Source organism: Epinephelus lanceolatus, chromosome 8 (genome assembly GCF_041903045.1).
Source record: "Epinephelus lanceolatus isolate andai-2023 chromosome 8, ASM4190304v1, whole genome shotgun sequence".
NCBI lineage: Eukaryota > Metazoa > Chordata > Actinopteri > Perciformes > Serranidae > Epinephelus > Epinephelus lanceolatus.
This window is the reverse complement of record NC_135741.1, coordinates 38,677,566-38,691,619: the sequence shown is the minus strand read 5'-3', so window position 1 is coordinate 38,691,619 and position 14,054 is coordinate 38,677,566. Positions and strand designations below refer to the sequence as shown.

Sequence of the window (14,054 nt, the reverse complement as noted above, 5' to 3'; positions counted from 1 at the left end):
CGTGTTAATTGCTCCATCTCAAGAATGCAGTACAGTTTAAAAGTATTAGTGTGGCATCATTATGGCAACTCTGGGATTTATGACCCTACATGTTAAATCACACTGTCACATCATTATTTTTCTTGTTGGAATCATCCAAACATAACTCCGTAAAGCTGACATAAATGAAGGGAGAGACAGAATGCGGGGAGAAACTAAAGATATATACTGACGGTAAACAAATATTGGCGCGCGTATTAGAACTACATCATGTCAATGGCTACAGAAAATAAATTCGTCCTTATGTTACATTATGTGTAAGGTTATCCATGGAAGATGACTGTAACAGTTTTATTGCACACAACCTAATTCTGTGACTTTTCCAGGTTTTCCATGATGGTGGGAAACTTGTGCCATACGGGTGATGTACAAACACAGTGCTGTAGTGCCAGGTGGCTGTGTGACCTTCTCACACATGCTGAAAAACCCCCAGAATGCACCACTTATGTAGTTTATAATTGTTCTAAAGTAGTTTGCTGACTAATCAATAACTCAACAGCATCAAGGGAAAATTAACAGTTTTGGTAATCAGTCATTGAAATTAGGTTTCAAACTCACTGCTTCCAACTTCTCAGATTTGAGGATATTTTAGTTTTATATCACTGAATGCCTTAATATCTTCAGTTTTGAGACTGCTGGACAGACAGTACCAACAATTTAAAGATGTCAACTTAGGGCTGCAGAAATCTGTTATGCACCATTTATAGATCAGAAAATGATAACAAAATCTATTTCATAGATTAATCATAATGAAAATAATTTAGCTGTTTGCATTTTCAAACAATATCATGGACACTTGTGGCAGGTACTATTTGGGACAATCCAGTCAGATTAAAGAGGTATGCATGCTAAAGAATACCCAACCAAGGTGAAAATATTCTTTTAAATGCCCTCACTGTCACTGGAACTTGTTGTATTGTGCCGGTGGACAATAGTGGAGGGCTTTTCTCAGTTGCATCAGCATGTCATTGGCATTGTTAGTCATTTCACAAGTGTTGTTAGTCAGTGCTTATGAAATTTCTATTAGAATTATAACAAACCCAACTGAAGTTGTCAGCAGGACCTCTCTGTATAATCTCTGTTATTGCGCTGAAATAACCTCTCGCTATGAGAATGTGTTCTCATCTTCGCTCATATGATTGGAGTGACACAATCAAACATCAGAGGTCACTGTTGTGCTTCAATGGCACTTTTAATAAAACAGACATTTCATCCTCACAACAGCAATGTCTGGACAGAGAGGACGAGGGGGGGCTGGGTGAGGGTTCCCTCTGCTGATAGGCTGGTTGCTCCTGATAAGTGAGAGGGAATTGGATAAAGAAAATTGAACTGTGCTGTTGAGCACAGTGTGGGGAAGATGGAGGGGTGTGTGTGTGTCTGTATGTGTGTGTGTGTGTATGTGTTGAACTCATCTTGGCTGGCATTTATTTCTCCTCCCGTGTCTACTAAAGAATGATAATATAGCAAAGAGAACCCCGACCACAACCGTACACGCTCCCCTCCCCCTCACATATTTACAGGAAAAATTAATACATTCAGTTAATTCACTAAGTAACAAAGCTAATTAATCTGTGTTTTAGCAGAAATCACATGGTTTCACATCCAGTTTTCAAACAGACTCATCTTCCTGTTCCATTCCTATCATCTTTAACCACACAGTCCATCATTAGGTTTTCTATTGATAAACGACTCACACAAAAATCCCCCCCACGCACCCCCTTTTTTAAAGACTGTTAAATCCCACTTGCCCGTATTTATAACTATTTACAGAAGCAGCAATCTAACCATCACAAAAACCCACCCACCCACCAGTCTCATTCACCCCAACCAACGCCAACAAAGTCCCACTCCCACCCGTTAGAGAAAAAAAAAACAAAAAATCCTGACACCCGTCTTGCCGCCCGTTCCATACGCTGCCCACATCTTACCCTGTTCTAAAAGAGCATGCCAAGTTTAACAATGAACACAGAAAATGTCTCTATACAGAAAAAACACCCTTAAAAATGTTTTTTTTTTCTTCCTCCTCCCACAATGGTGGACATGGACATAAGACAAGATTTCAGTGGCAACAAATAATCATCATCTTGCTCCATTTTGGGATTTTTTTAGTGCTGACAGGGGCCGGGTTTAGTCATAAGAAAGTCCTGTCATGGGGTATTAAGGGGGCCATGTTATGAACAGTGGGAGGGCAGTTTTCCAGGGTCTCTGAGGCAACAGTTGGCCAAGGGGCAGTTTGGGAAGGGGGATGAGGGCTTTTGGAGAGGAAGGGAGAAGGGGTTTTAAGGGGAGGGGTCTAGGTTTTTTTTGTTGTTATTTTGTTTTTTAGAGTCAGAGGTGGCGGGGACTAGGGTGACCATTGTGGTAGAGCTTCTGCTTGATGTGGACCATGTTGCCGCTGGAGTCTTCCAGCTGTCTGAGCTGGGCTCGGCGACGGAGGTCTCGAAGATTGCAGAACTGGGGCAGCCATGACCAGGACGGGGTGTCTGGAGGGAAGAGATGAGAGGTAACAGGACAGTCAAAGGAGGCAAGTGTTAGAGTGTGACCAATAGCTGAAATTGGCCTCTTAAATACTAGATATTCTGCAGTCTGTATCTGCCTCTGATGGATGCAATAACCTCATGATGGATATGCCCCTTGAAATGGTCATCTGCTGGAAGTCGTTACCTTGGGTTTTTTCTAATGGAAAATTTTGATTCCTCAAAATAGAGCATGAAATCACACGGTAACTCACAATTGGCACAATATTACATTTGCAATTATATGGCAAGAAATACATCAATGAGCCGAAAGAGAAAATATACTCCTAAAACTGCAAAAAATGCTTCGATACAAATAAAGCGGGGATGAAACTTGTAGTGTAGCCTATTTATTTACTGCATTATCACATTCTTTGAGTTTCATTTTATTTTTTAGACATTTGAGATGAGGAAGAGTCCGTTCTGTGGCCTGGAGTTTAGAAATATAGAGTCCAGCATACAGCTTTTAAGAGTAAGATTTATTTTGCCAAGTTAAGTTTTTGCATGCATTGAAGCCTAGAAGGCAGGTACCTGTAAATAAAGTTGCTGGTAATGAATTATCAAATGTTCATTTTGATTACAAACATTGCTGTTGAGGTAACAGATGTCCTAAACCACATAACACAAAAAATATTGGTACTGTATGTCATATACTGTAGAAGTATCTGCATTCAGTCCTGAACATTGTGTACCAAACATGACATGCAACAGTCCCAACCAGAACTGAACTGGGAGGTTACGATTATGTCATACTTTATGTACCTTAGATCAGTGGTCCTATATCTTTTTTGTGTCAAGGACAAGAACCCCTAAATTGATACACATTAGGTCACGGACCCCATTTGACAATATTTCGCTTCAGGGACCTCCATCTGAAAACATTTTGGGTGTTAGATATGATTAGGACCACAATTCTATAATTGACAACTACAGTTGAGAATTAGACACTGTTATCACTCTTCCTGACAGTGGGCTCACTTTTATAGTGAATTAAACAGTTACAATACACTATTAGCCATTTTTCTAGGGGACCCCTGGAACTCCCTCAAGGACCTCTGGGGGTCTCCTGACCCCTGGTTGAAAACCACTGCCATAGATAGCTATGGCGAAACCCAGAGTCTAAGCATTGTAAACACACAGAAGCATGAACATGTGCCAGTATTTCAGTGACAAACAGATATAAACTGACAAAAGATTGAGCTGAAAGAAAACTTGAGAGTTTAAATGTCCGCAGGAAAGGAGGCAAACACTTCTGCATCAGTAATGCAACAAGTTCAGTATCGATAGTTTGCCACAATCACAACATGTCACAATACTGATTACTTCCTTTCCTGCTCCAATTACTTTAAAAGTGATTTATGGTTGTGCTTAAACCCTACGCATGTGGCTTATGCCTTTTGTGAGCATTTTTACTTCTGCGGTGGTGTGTCTGTGTCACTCTGCAGTTACACCTCCAAAACACTAGTCGGCGGCAGAGGTTTCTGTGAAGTGCCGTTAAGTTTAGTTGATTCAAAAACTCATTAAACATGGCTTAATAGAGACAATTTCAAACACAAGTACACAAATCAGCTTCACTATAACTCACAGTATTCACAGATAAACACTTGTGTTAATCCGGACACATTTTCCCCACAAATACAACATGCTAACGTTATTAGCACAAGCCTATGGCATTTTACATTGTATAAATTAGCCTAGCAACTAGCTATCTTTTCATCAAAACAACTGTCCTGTACTAAACACATTTTCCAAACAAATATAACATGCTAATGTTATTAGCACAAGTCTATGGCATTTTACATTGTATAGATTAGCCTAGTGGCCGCGATCTTTCCCTCTACTCATATAAAGCCAGGGACAACAGCAACATGTAACAAAGGTAACATCACACAATTTGGCTCCATTACAACTCACAATGTTCACCGACAGAACAACTGTCACACTAAACACGTTTTCCAAACAAATACAAAATGCTAACGTTATTAGCACAAGCATATGGCATTTTACATTGTATTAATTAGCCTAGCGACGAGCGGGGATTTCCTCTGCTCATATGAAACCTGGATAAATCCCTAAGTATAAATCCCTGAAGGATAAATCACACACAAGACTTAAAATTCTATTTTAATGGAGGCCTTACTGTCTTCATTATTTATTGTTTCTTATCTGTGAACTAAAAGTAAATACAAGCTCTGTTTCCACTGAGGGAAACGGTGTCAGTATACAGCAACAGACATGAGGTCTGCGTCACTGCGACGTGTAGTTACAATTCCGGGGAAGTGCAGGTTAGGCTATAGCATAGGTTACGGCATAGGTTCTACATCAACTCTTATTACACACAAGTACACGTGGCAAAGTGTAAGAACAGTGTAGAGCCAGGCGATATGGAGAAAATCAAATATTACAATATTTATAAACAAACACCTTGATATTCATACTGTGGCAATATTGTGGGGTTAACCATTGGTGCTTTCTCAAAATATTTACACAGTAAGATTTTTGATTAATAATCATCAGTATTGTGGATATAATGACTATGTGGGTAAAGGCAAATAACAAATCAGCTAAATTGCATCACTTTACTGTAATGCAGCCTTTAAAATGAGGAAAAGACAACACTGACAATATACGAAATCCAAAATACAAGACTAATCCCACAGTATCGATATAATGTTGGTTATTGCCCAGCCCTACAACAGCGTATGTAGTTTATTGTTAACCAACAGTATCTGGCTGTTGTAGTTGTGCAGACATGAGCAAAGACAACTGAATGTAGGCTTTGGAGGACGAGTCAGCTCGACAATGCACTCATGAGATCAAGACACACAATAGTGTAAAATCCCTCTTAGCCTGGTTTTCTGCCTCTAAATCCAGTTAGAGGCAGACAAGACACATCAACAACCAGCAACACAGAGGACTGATCTCTGTGCTGTGTACTGGCCTTTTCCATGCTGACGTGAATGAGTCTAAGCGCCTCTTTCACACTAATGTCCTCTATTAATGTATGCTTGAATTTAGGGCTACGCTGATATTGGCTTTCTATTTAACAATGTCATTTTGTCCATCTCTGATATAATCCTTTTTTTCATTGTCATAAATGTCATTGTCATGTATTTTCAGCCTACCCTGCCAATACTATTCTGAGCAAAATGTTGAATATGTATTTTCCAGTCAAATTTTAAGCAAACCCCCAAAATATCTTCCATACAACATCAATCCAGAAAATGTCCCAGAATCAGATGCACAGAGGTTTTTGTACTCTATTGTGTGCAGCATAAAAGTGAGTTATGAGCTCCATACAGACCTCACACTGGAAAAGCTGATGTTTAATATGTCTTTAAGCCACCGATTTCATCATAGCTGTAACAACTTTTAATTCTGGGAAGTAAGGGTGAGCTTTTTGCGGTAAGGGCAGAGTGACAGAGACGAGATAAAAGATTGGAGCACTGAAATATTGGATGGGAACAGTAAATGGCATCAATCTCCTCAAGTGCACCATGCTGTTGCCCTTGATTCTTCACATTTGTGTTTGGGCTGTTGCACATGTGACTGCGTCCTGGCATTATGTCTCCACAGTCACAAGGATTTTACAGGTGAGATTAAGGCTGACCCAGCACTGTAATCACACATTTACACTGGGGGGGACCATTTGCAATCTACACCTTCTGTGACCCAAACCCTCCAGGGGGTCTGGGGAGATTTCCATCCCAGGATAAATTTTAGAAACTTAATAGCTAAAGTGACCAATTTAGAGCAATTTAGAACATCTTATATCAGGGGTTCTCAAAGTTTGATGACTGAGTGTCATTTTAGGGGGCCAGTATGTGATTTAGGGCCACACATAAGTGCTCACACTATGACCTTGTTGTGATACACTAGCCTCCTTATTCCTGGGCCCCATGATACCTTGCGTGTATTATGGGTGCACCTTGTGGCGCTGAACTGGAACAGGCATTTTCCAATGGTAATGGTTAGCTAACAATACACTAATCATCCTTACTAGAGCGACTGGGAAATAAAACACTGAACACATCACCTGTTACACCTCAGATAACATGATCATACCTCTGCCATCTCTGACAGTCATCTCAAAGCATTGCTTTTTTCCTTTATAACCAAGCGCATTAGTGATTAGCTTGCCTTGCTCAGTTAAGATATTGTTATATTTAACAGAGCCCAAGCTAGGTAATGGTAAACATCTATTCCTTCTAAAAGTTGTTTTATGATTTTTTTACAACTAATAAACAGATGAGTTTGGCAAACATTTAACATAATTCAGTGTTAATTTAGCTCCATGTAAAGTAAATCATGTGATGTTTCCCAGATAATGCTCGTAAAGGGATAGTGCACCCAAACAATGAGGCTAAAAACAGAGTTCAAATGATGTTTTTCCAAACAACTTTTTATATCGGGGCAAGTCTGAATTCTGTGTTTTTTTGGACATTTTAATCTGGGGGGTGCCGTCTGCCTGCATTAGGTGGAGTTGTGCTGCTACCCACTCTCCCCTGGGATCTCCGCAAGTAATGTGAGGACTCTAAAACTTCACCTGAGCCTCCCTCGGCATATGGGTGAGTAGATAATGGCTGGATTTTCATTTTTGGATGCACTATCCCTTTAACAACAGTTTTTTAAACTGCTGATTGATAAATCGGAGTTAGTGAAACATAATGCCGAATTATTTTCTGCAATAATCCAAAATCTAATGGAAATCACAAAGGCTTTTTGCCAACAGAACCAGGCATTTTGAGCAGATTTAAAAATTGGGGGGAGATGTGTCCCCTCTCTATATATTCTAATGACTGCCTGGAGCTGAAGGTTCAAATGCGTCTTTCAGTCTTTGACCAGTTAGCAGTGACTGTGCTGTAAATACAGAATACACAGGCCTGCCGTGAAATCAGTGACTGTCTGGAGACAAAGTGTGATTTCATGAATGTGAGGTGTATGACACAAAGAGTGGAATGGCGGAGCAGACGGTCGTGCTTGTCGGGTTATAAACCGGAGCCGGCGAGGCAGAGCGAGGTCCACAGAGACAGCGGGAGAGAGAGCGGGAGAAGGAGGGAAGAGCCCCAGACAGCAAACCCAGTAGCAAATGGCCCTGCTAGAGGATGAACGAGAGGAGGGGTGGTGGTGGCGGTGGTGGTGGGGGGGAAGAGGGGATGAGGTGTTGGGTGGAGGGGAGGTGAGGAGAGAGAGAGAGAGAGAGAGAGAGAGAGAGAGAGAGAGAGTTATTTATAGCTGTGAATGGGTATGCTGTCCACAAGGACTGCTCTGAAGGGTATCCAAAGGAAAAGGGGCAACGAAGACAGGTTTCTCATTTGAATAAAAGGATGGGGATGGAGTCCGGAGAAATGGTAATGCAAAGCAGAAAATGGGTGGTGGAGGCACAATTGTTATGCTCTTTTAAGGGGGGGGGGGTTAGATGCTGAATGCCAAGTCATCATTTTCTCTATTTTTGAGGTAGTTTTTGTGTTTCCCTTCCTTCAGTGTCTTTGGAAAAGAGACTGGTATCAGGTATTTACAGTCATTAGTGATAAGGAGAAAAAAAGTTGCAGAAGGAAGCACTGTAAAGGAAATGGCCAGGAGTAGATTCAATAAGTGAAGAGGGAGGAGGAGAGGGAGGAGCAAGAGATGGAATTAGAAGGGGGAAAAAAAGCAATGGGAATCAATGTGCATCTCAATGCACTGTGTGTGTGTGTGTGTGTGTGTGTGTGTGTGTGTGTGTGTGTTTCTCACTTGCTATTCCAGCTGCTCTCTCTCATTCTATTTATAGCTCTGGAGGAGAGAGTGTGTGTATGTGTGTGTGCAAGTGGGGGTGGGGATGTGACAGCATCTCCATCCCGCACCCCCAACACACACCCTTCCCCACTCTGTCAGCCTCACCTTCACTCCTCATCTTGGGAAGGCTAAATGAGTCTGACCTAGCATCAACGTCACAGTCGACACACACACACACACATACACACACACACACACACACACACACACACACACACACACACACATATAAGAGAAAGGGGCATTCCCTCCCAGTACAAAATAGGAAGCGTATATCCCCCACTCTATAACTGCTACTAATGAATATGGATGCTCCCTCCTCTCTGGGTGTTTTTTTATGATGATGTATTTTACACTGTTGTACTAACGCACTGGAGAAAATAGCATCGTCTGACTCGCTGCTGCAAAAACCTTCCACACCTCTGAGCACAGCAGCAGCCTGCAACTACCAAAGCTTGTACAATTCAAGCACCTTTCTTTAGTGCAGCAGCTCGTAAAAACACTGAAAAATCCAAACACCACATGATGTTTTCTATCCTAAAACACCCATATTAGTGCGTGTTCAGTTCGATTTCAAATAACATTTGGTTTTAACATCACTTGATACTTTCCTGTCCTGCCTGAGGAGCTTTTCCATGGCGGTCCACGTATCCAGGTCACATATCACCTACTTTATCCTTAAAACTGAAGATCCAGGCCACCTCCACAATACAGGCCTGACACTGAGCGCAGACAGAATACTCTCCTGTTTTTAAAGCCACATTGCTCTATTCAGTTTAAGTTTATAGTTTAAGTTTATTTACTTTATTAATCCCCTGAGGGGAAATTCAATGTTTTCACTCTTACTTGTCAATTACACACAGGTCTGAAAGACACACACATGCACAGGACCTATACATGCACAAAGTGGAGAGATGTCAGAGTGAGGGGGCTGCCCTTTGGTCAGGCGCCCTGAGCGGTTGGGGGGTTCGGTGCCTTGCTCAAGGGCACCTCGGCAGTGCCCAGGAGGTGAACTGGCACCTCTCCAGCCACCAGTCCACGCTCCATATTTGGTCCGGACGGGGACCAACCCAAGTCCCTATGGACTTAAGGGGAGACACCACAATTAAAATCTTTTTATTTCTTGCATTCACTGGTCCATTTTATGATTTTTGGTGTATTTTGCATCCAGAACATGCCTTTTTACGGACTAGTGGAAATATCCAAAATGTATGGAATTTTAAAACATATCTTTTCAAGGCCATTTTTCAAAAATCTCTGCTTTAGTAGTTCTTACATAGACCAGACTTTCCAGTTTTATTCTTACCTATATTCTAAAGAGGGGTTTGTTTATATATCATTTGTAACCTGATTTATAAAACATTTTATTCCTAAAAACATGGATATTTTTTATGGATATTGACATTTTTTTCTGATTTATGGAGGGATAAAAAGAGATATCTAAAATTCCCCCTGTACAAACCTTTGACTATAATACACTCACCGGCTACTTTATGAGGTACACCTATTCAGCTGCTTGTTAATACAAATAATTAATTAGCCAATCGCCTGGCAGTAACTCAGTACATTTAGGCATGAAGACATGGTCAAGATGACCCACTGAAGTCTAAACTGAGCATCAGTATGGTGAGGAAAGGTGATTTAAGTGACTTTGAACAAAGCATGGTTGCCCCAAAGAGCTGGTCGGAGTATTGTAGAAGCTGTTGATCTACTGGGACTTTCACACACAACCATCTCTAGGGTTTACAGACGATGGCTGAAAAAGAGAAGATATCCAGTGAGCAGCAGTTCTCTGGGTGAAAATGCTTCACTGATGCCAGAGGTCAGAGGAGAATGGCCAGACTGATTCAAGATGGAACTCAAATAACCCCTAGTTACAACCAAGGTCTGCAGAAGACCAGCTCTGAACCAACAACACACTGAATCTTGAAGCAGATGGGCTACAGCAGCAGAAGACCACACCAGGGGCCACTCCTGTCAGCTAACAACAGGAAACTGAGGCTACAATTCACACAGGCTCACCAAAACTGGACAATAGAAGATTGTAAAAACATTGCCTGGTCTGATGAGTCTCGATTTCTGCTGTGACATTCAGATGGTAGGGTCAGAATTTGGCGTAAACAACATGAAAGCATGGATCCATCCTGCCTTGTATCAATGGTTCAGGCTGGTGGTGGTGGTGTAATGGTGTGGGGGATATTTTCTTGGCACACTTTGGGCCCCTTAGCACCAACTGAGCATGGTTTGTTGTTGCTGACCGTGTCCATCCCTTTATGACCACAGTGTACCCATCTTCTGATGGCTACTTCCAGCAGGATAACGCACCATGTCACAAAGCTCAAATCATCTCAAACTGGTTTCTTGAACATGACAATGAATTCACTGTTCTCCAGTGGCCTCCACAGTCACCAGATCTCAATCCAATAGAGCACCTTTGGGATGTGGTGGAACGGGATATTTGCATCATGGATGTGCATCCAACAAATCTGCAGCAAATGCGTGATGCTATCATGTCAATATGAACCAAAATCTTGGTCCAAGCCGGTACTAGCAAGGTGTACCTAAAAAAGAATTTTGAAGCTGCCTTTATCCAATGGTCAGATTTGTGCTCTGGAAATGTATGCAAATTGGAAAGTATTTAACTAGATAGGGGGCAAAAAAGGTATAGTATAGTACAGTTTGGAGAAGCAGGCTGGAGTCCAACACAGACGCTAAGCAATGTGTTGCTGTGGACAAGGGTCAACAACAAAATGTATTTTAGCCTCCTAAAAAAATGTCCCACCCAAAAATATTCATATCAGTTTAAGTGTATGCTTTATTAAAAGTATTTTCACAGCTTTACCTTTTTGTCAAATGGCCCACTTTGACATGGACGATTTAATGTCTTTAGTTCTTCGTCTATGCTCTCATCAAAGCCACCAGACCCTTAGACAAAAGTAGTTGTAATTTAAAATTACAAAAGTCATTTTAGCTTGATGAACAAGGGAGCTGCTGGTCTACCACTGCCTTGATCAATTAGTTAGTTTATGTTACTATGTGACTGTAGGGAATCCAAACTAACCCTTAAATGCCAAAGTCACACAATAACACAAACAAGCTAACTAAACGAGGCAGCAGTAGACCAGCAACTCTTGCGTTCAGCAATTTTAAATCACTGTTTTTCTCAATGGAATCTGGCTCTGAAGAGAGGGATATAACCGCCTCATTTTCCCATCAAACAAATCACTGTCTGATGGTCAGGTAAAGCGGTGAAAATACATTATACACTTTAATTGACATTGATTTTTTTAGTGGCTAAACTACATTCTGTTTCTGACCCCCCTACAGCAGTATATTGCTTAGCTTCCATGTTAATCTCCAACCTGCTTCTCAAAACATTGGGCATGCTGACTGACATCTACTGTATGTAACATACTGTCTCTGGCTAAGTAGCCCATACAACCCCACTTAAAAGAATCTGAACCATCCCTTTAATAATGTAAGTAGTCATCTTCAGAAGTTTCACAGTAATATCTGTTTGTTAAAAGTTTTACCTGATTCCCCTTAAACTGAGCTTATTTGTTCCCAAGAATGCAAAAACTTTGTTAGTGTTTTCCCCACAGAGTTTTATCCTGGCTTGTGAGAAAGCCTGTGAAACTGCCATGACTGTGAGAAACTAAAACACTGTAATCCAGGATGCGAATACTGAGCTTGTCAGTGAACATCTTGGCAGTGCACATAGATGAACCCTCTGCGTTGTCTCTTTAGCAGAGCACCAGACTATGAGGGATTTCACGCTGCCATGTCATGATTTCACACGTGTGTCTAATAGCCGCTTAGCTTTACCGTCACTGAAAGCATTTTTTATTTCTTTGCTCGTGTCTGCACAACCACACAAGCCAAATGTTGGTGAACTATACACTGCATGTTCTGTCTCATTAAATCTGCCACATTTTTCTTCTTTTACTAAAGTAACATGCATCCTTCATCTGTCAGGAGGAGTAAAGAAACAGATATTTCAACGAGAGTGCTGACGGGAGACAGGAAATTAAGAAGCAACTATAGCACTCAGTTGGATTAAAACACATGGTATGTGGGAATGTAGCTTTCACTACAGCACAGCAGATGGTAGGAATGAAGTCATCTCTCAATATCTGTTTCTCGAGCCTGGTTTGAACCAGTCTTTGTAACTGCTGTGTGTGTATTCATATATGTATTGTATTGGTTTTCACACAAAAGCAGTGCTTGTTTAAAACAAATAACAGCTTGGCCAGATTTTCTCATTAGACAGCACATTTTCAGCAAGTACTGCCCATTAATTCACATTATCATCAGTGTGATGTGAAGTGACAAGCTGTGCACTTATACCCGTCTACACACTAAAACACTTCATGTATCTATCTGTGGCTTTCTGCAAACCTATAAATATTATCCATATTTTACAAATCATACACAGTAGCTGTCAATTAATGCTATCTTCTTCTCTCATGCTGCAACTGCATGTAATAAGACTAAAGGATATGGAAAACCATGCAAACAAGTGGAGAGCATACAATAACTCCTTACAGGAGTTCCAGGACCAGAGTTCAAATCAGGACCCTCTTGCTGTGATGTGACAGCGCTAACCACCGAACCACTGTGCAGTCATAATGTTCTCAGTGACTGGCCTTGAAATACAGACATTTCTGGGACATACAGCTACTCTTGAGGCAAAAGTAATATCATTAGTTGAGTTAAAAGCCCTGCACACCCATGGTAACCCAGCAGAGGTGATTTTAGGCAGATTAGGGCTTCATCTATACCAATGGATCAGTGATGTGACATATTTTTTTTGTGTGTCCCTGTGAGGATATATGGCCAATACATTTTGAGAGAATATTTCAGTGATGATGACAAAAATGTCAATGTGGTGTAACTGTAAAGTTGCTTAAACAAGATAAAATTCTCAATGAAACGCCCTATTAACTAGTTTGGCATAATCTTTCATTTGAATCATCAATCATGAAAATGGCACAGCCATCTTGAGTCAACAGTTCTTTATGGCAACAAATACAAAATACCACATGTACCAACAGCATCAAGTGCAACTGCCTAGCGTTTGCTGAGTTTACTTGAATAAACATTGCCACTGTCAACTAGCTGCATAATTATGACAACTGCTAACAGACTAGACCAGCACATACGAGTAGTTTGCAAAATGCCAAGGCCGGGCTCCTTTTTGGGGGATAGAAAACAAAAGATCTTATCTATGACACTGCAATTTGATGTGTTTGGATTATAATTTTGACAGGTTTGTATGCATTCATTTCTTGTTAAAGTTGGGGTAAAAGAGGTTTAAAAGTTAAATCTGAGGTTAACATCGAAACACATTATACATAGTAGAAAACACTTGTGGAAAATGTGAAAAGACTGGGAACAGTATAGTAGGCCTACTGATTTGGGGAGTTTAACTGGATTTTTTGGGCAGGGCTGAAGGCCTGCTCGATGACTTAAGGTGCGGACACACCAAACCGACATCAAAGAACTAGCGGCGACGAAAGCCAACTGCTGCGTCGTCTACGTCGCCTCACGTCGCCTCACGTCACCCTGTGTCAGTTGCATTTGAATACACTACACGGACTACATCTGATGGCCAAGTGGCACGTCCATTCTGCGCCTGCGTGAGAGAGAGCGGAGTGACAGAGTGGTACATCCTGATAGCTGAGGTGTAACCTATCTGTGCAGCCAAGCACCGCAGCACCTCCA

At 41.2% G+C, this 14,054-nt stretch overlaps 1 protein-coding gene across 1 annotated transcript in view; it reads right to left on the bottom strand.

Annotated features, from left to right (window-relative positions):
* Nucleotides 1-1,212: 1,212 nt before the first annotated feature.
* The window catches only part of tmem240a (transmembrane protein 240a), a 29,575-nt gene continuing 16,733 nt past the window's right edge, over nucleotides 1,213-14,054 (bottom strand). Inside the window, exon 4 of the mRNA XM_033630179.2 lies at nucleotides 1,213-2,522. Coding sequence (XP_033486070.1) covers nucleotides 2,368-2,522 — 155 coding nt within the window. The 3' untranslated portion in view covers nucleotides 1,213-2,367. The remainder of the gene's footprint in view (nucleotides 2,523-14,054) is intronic.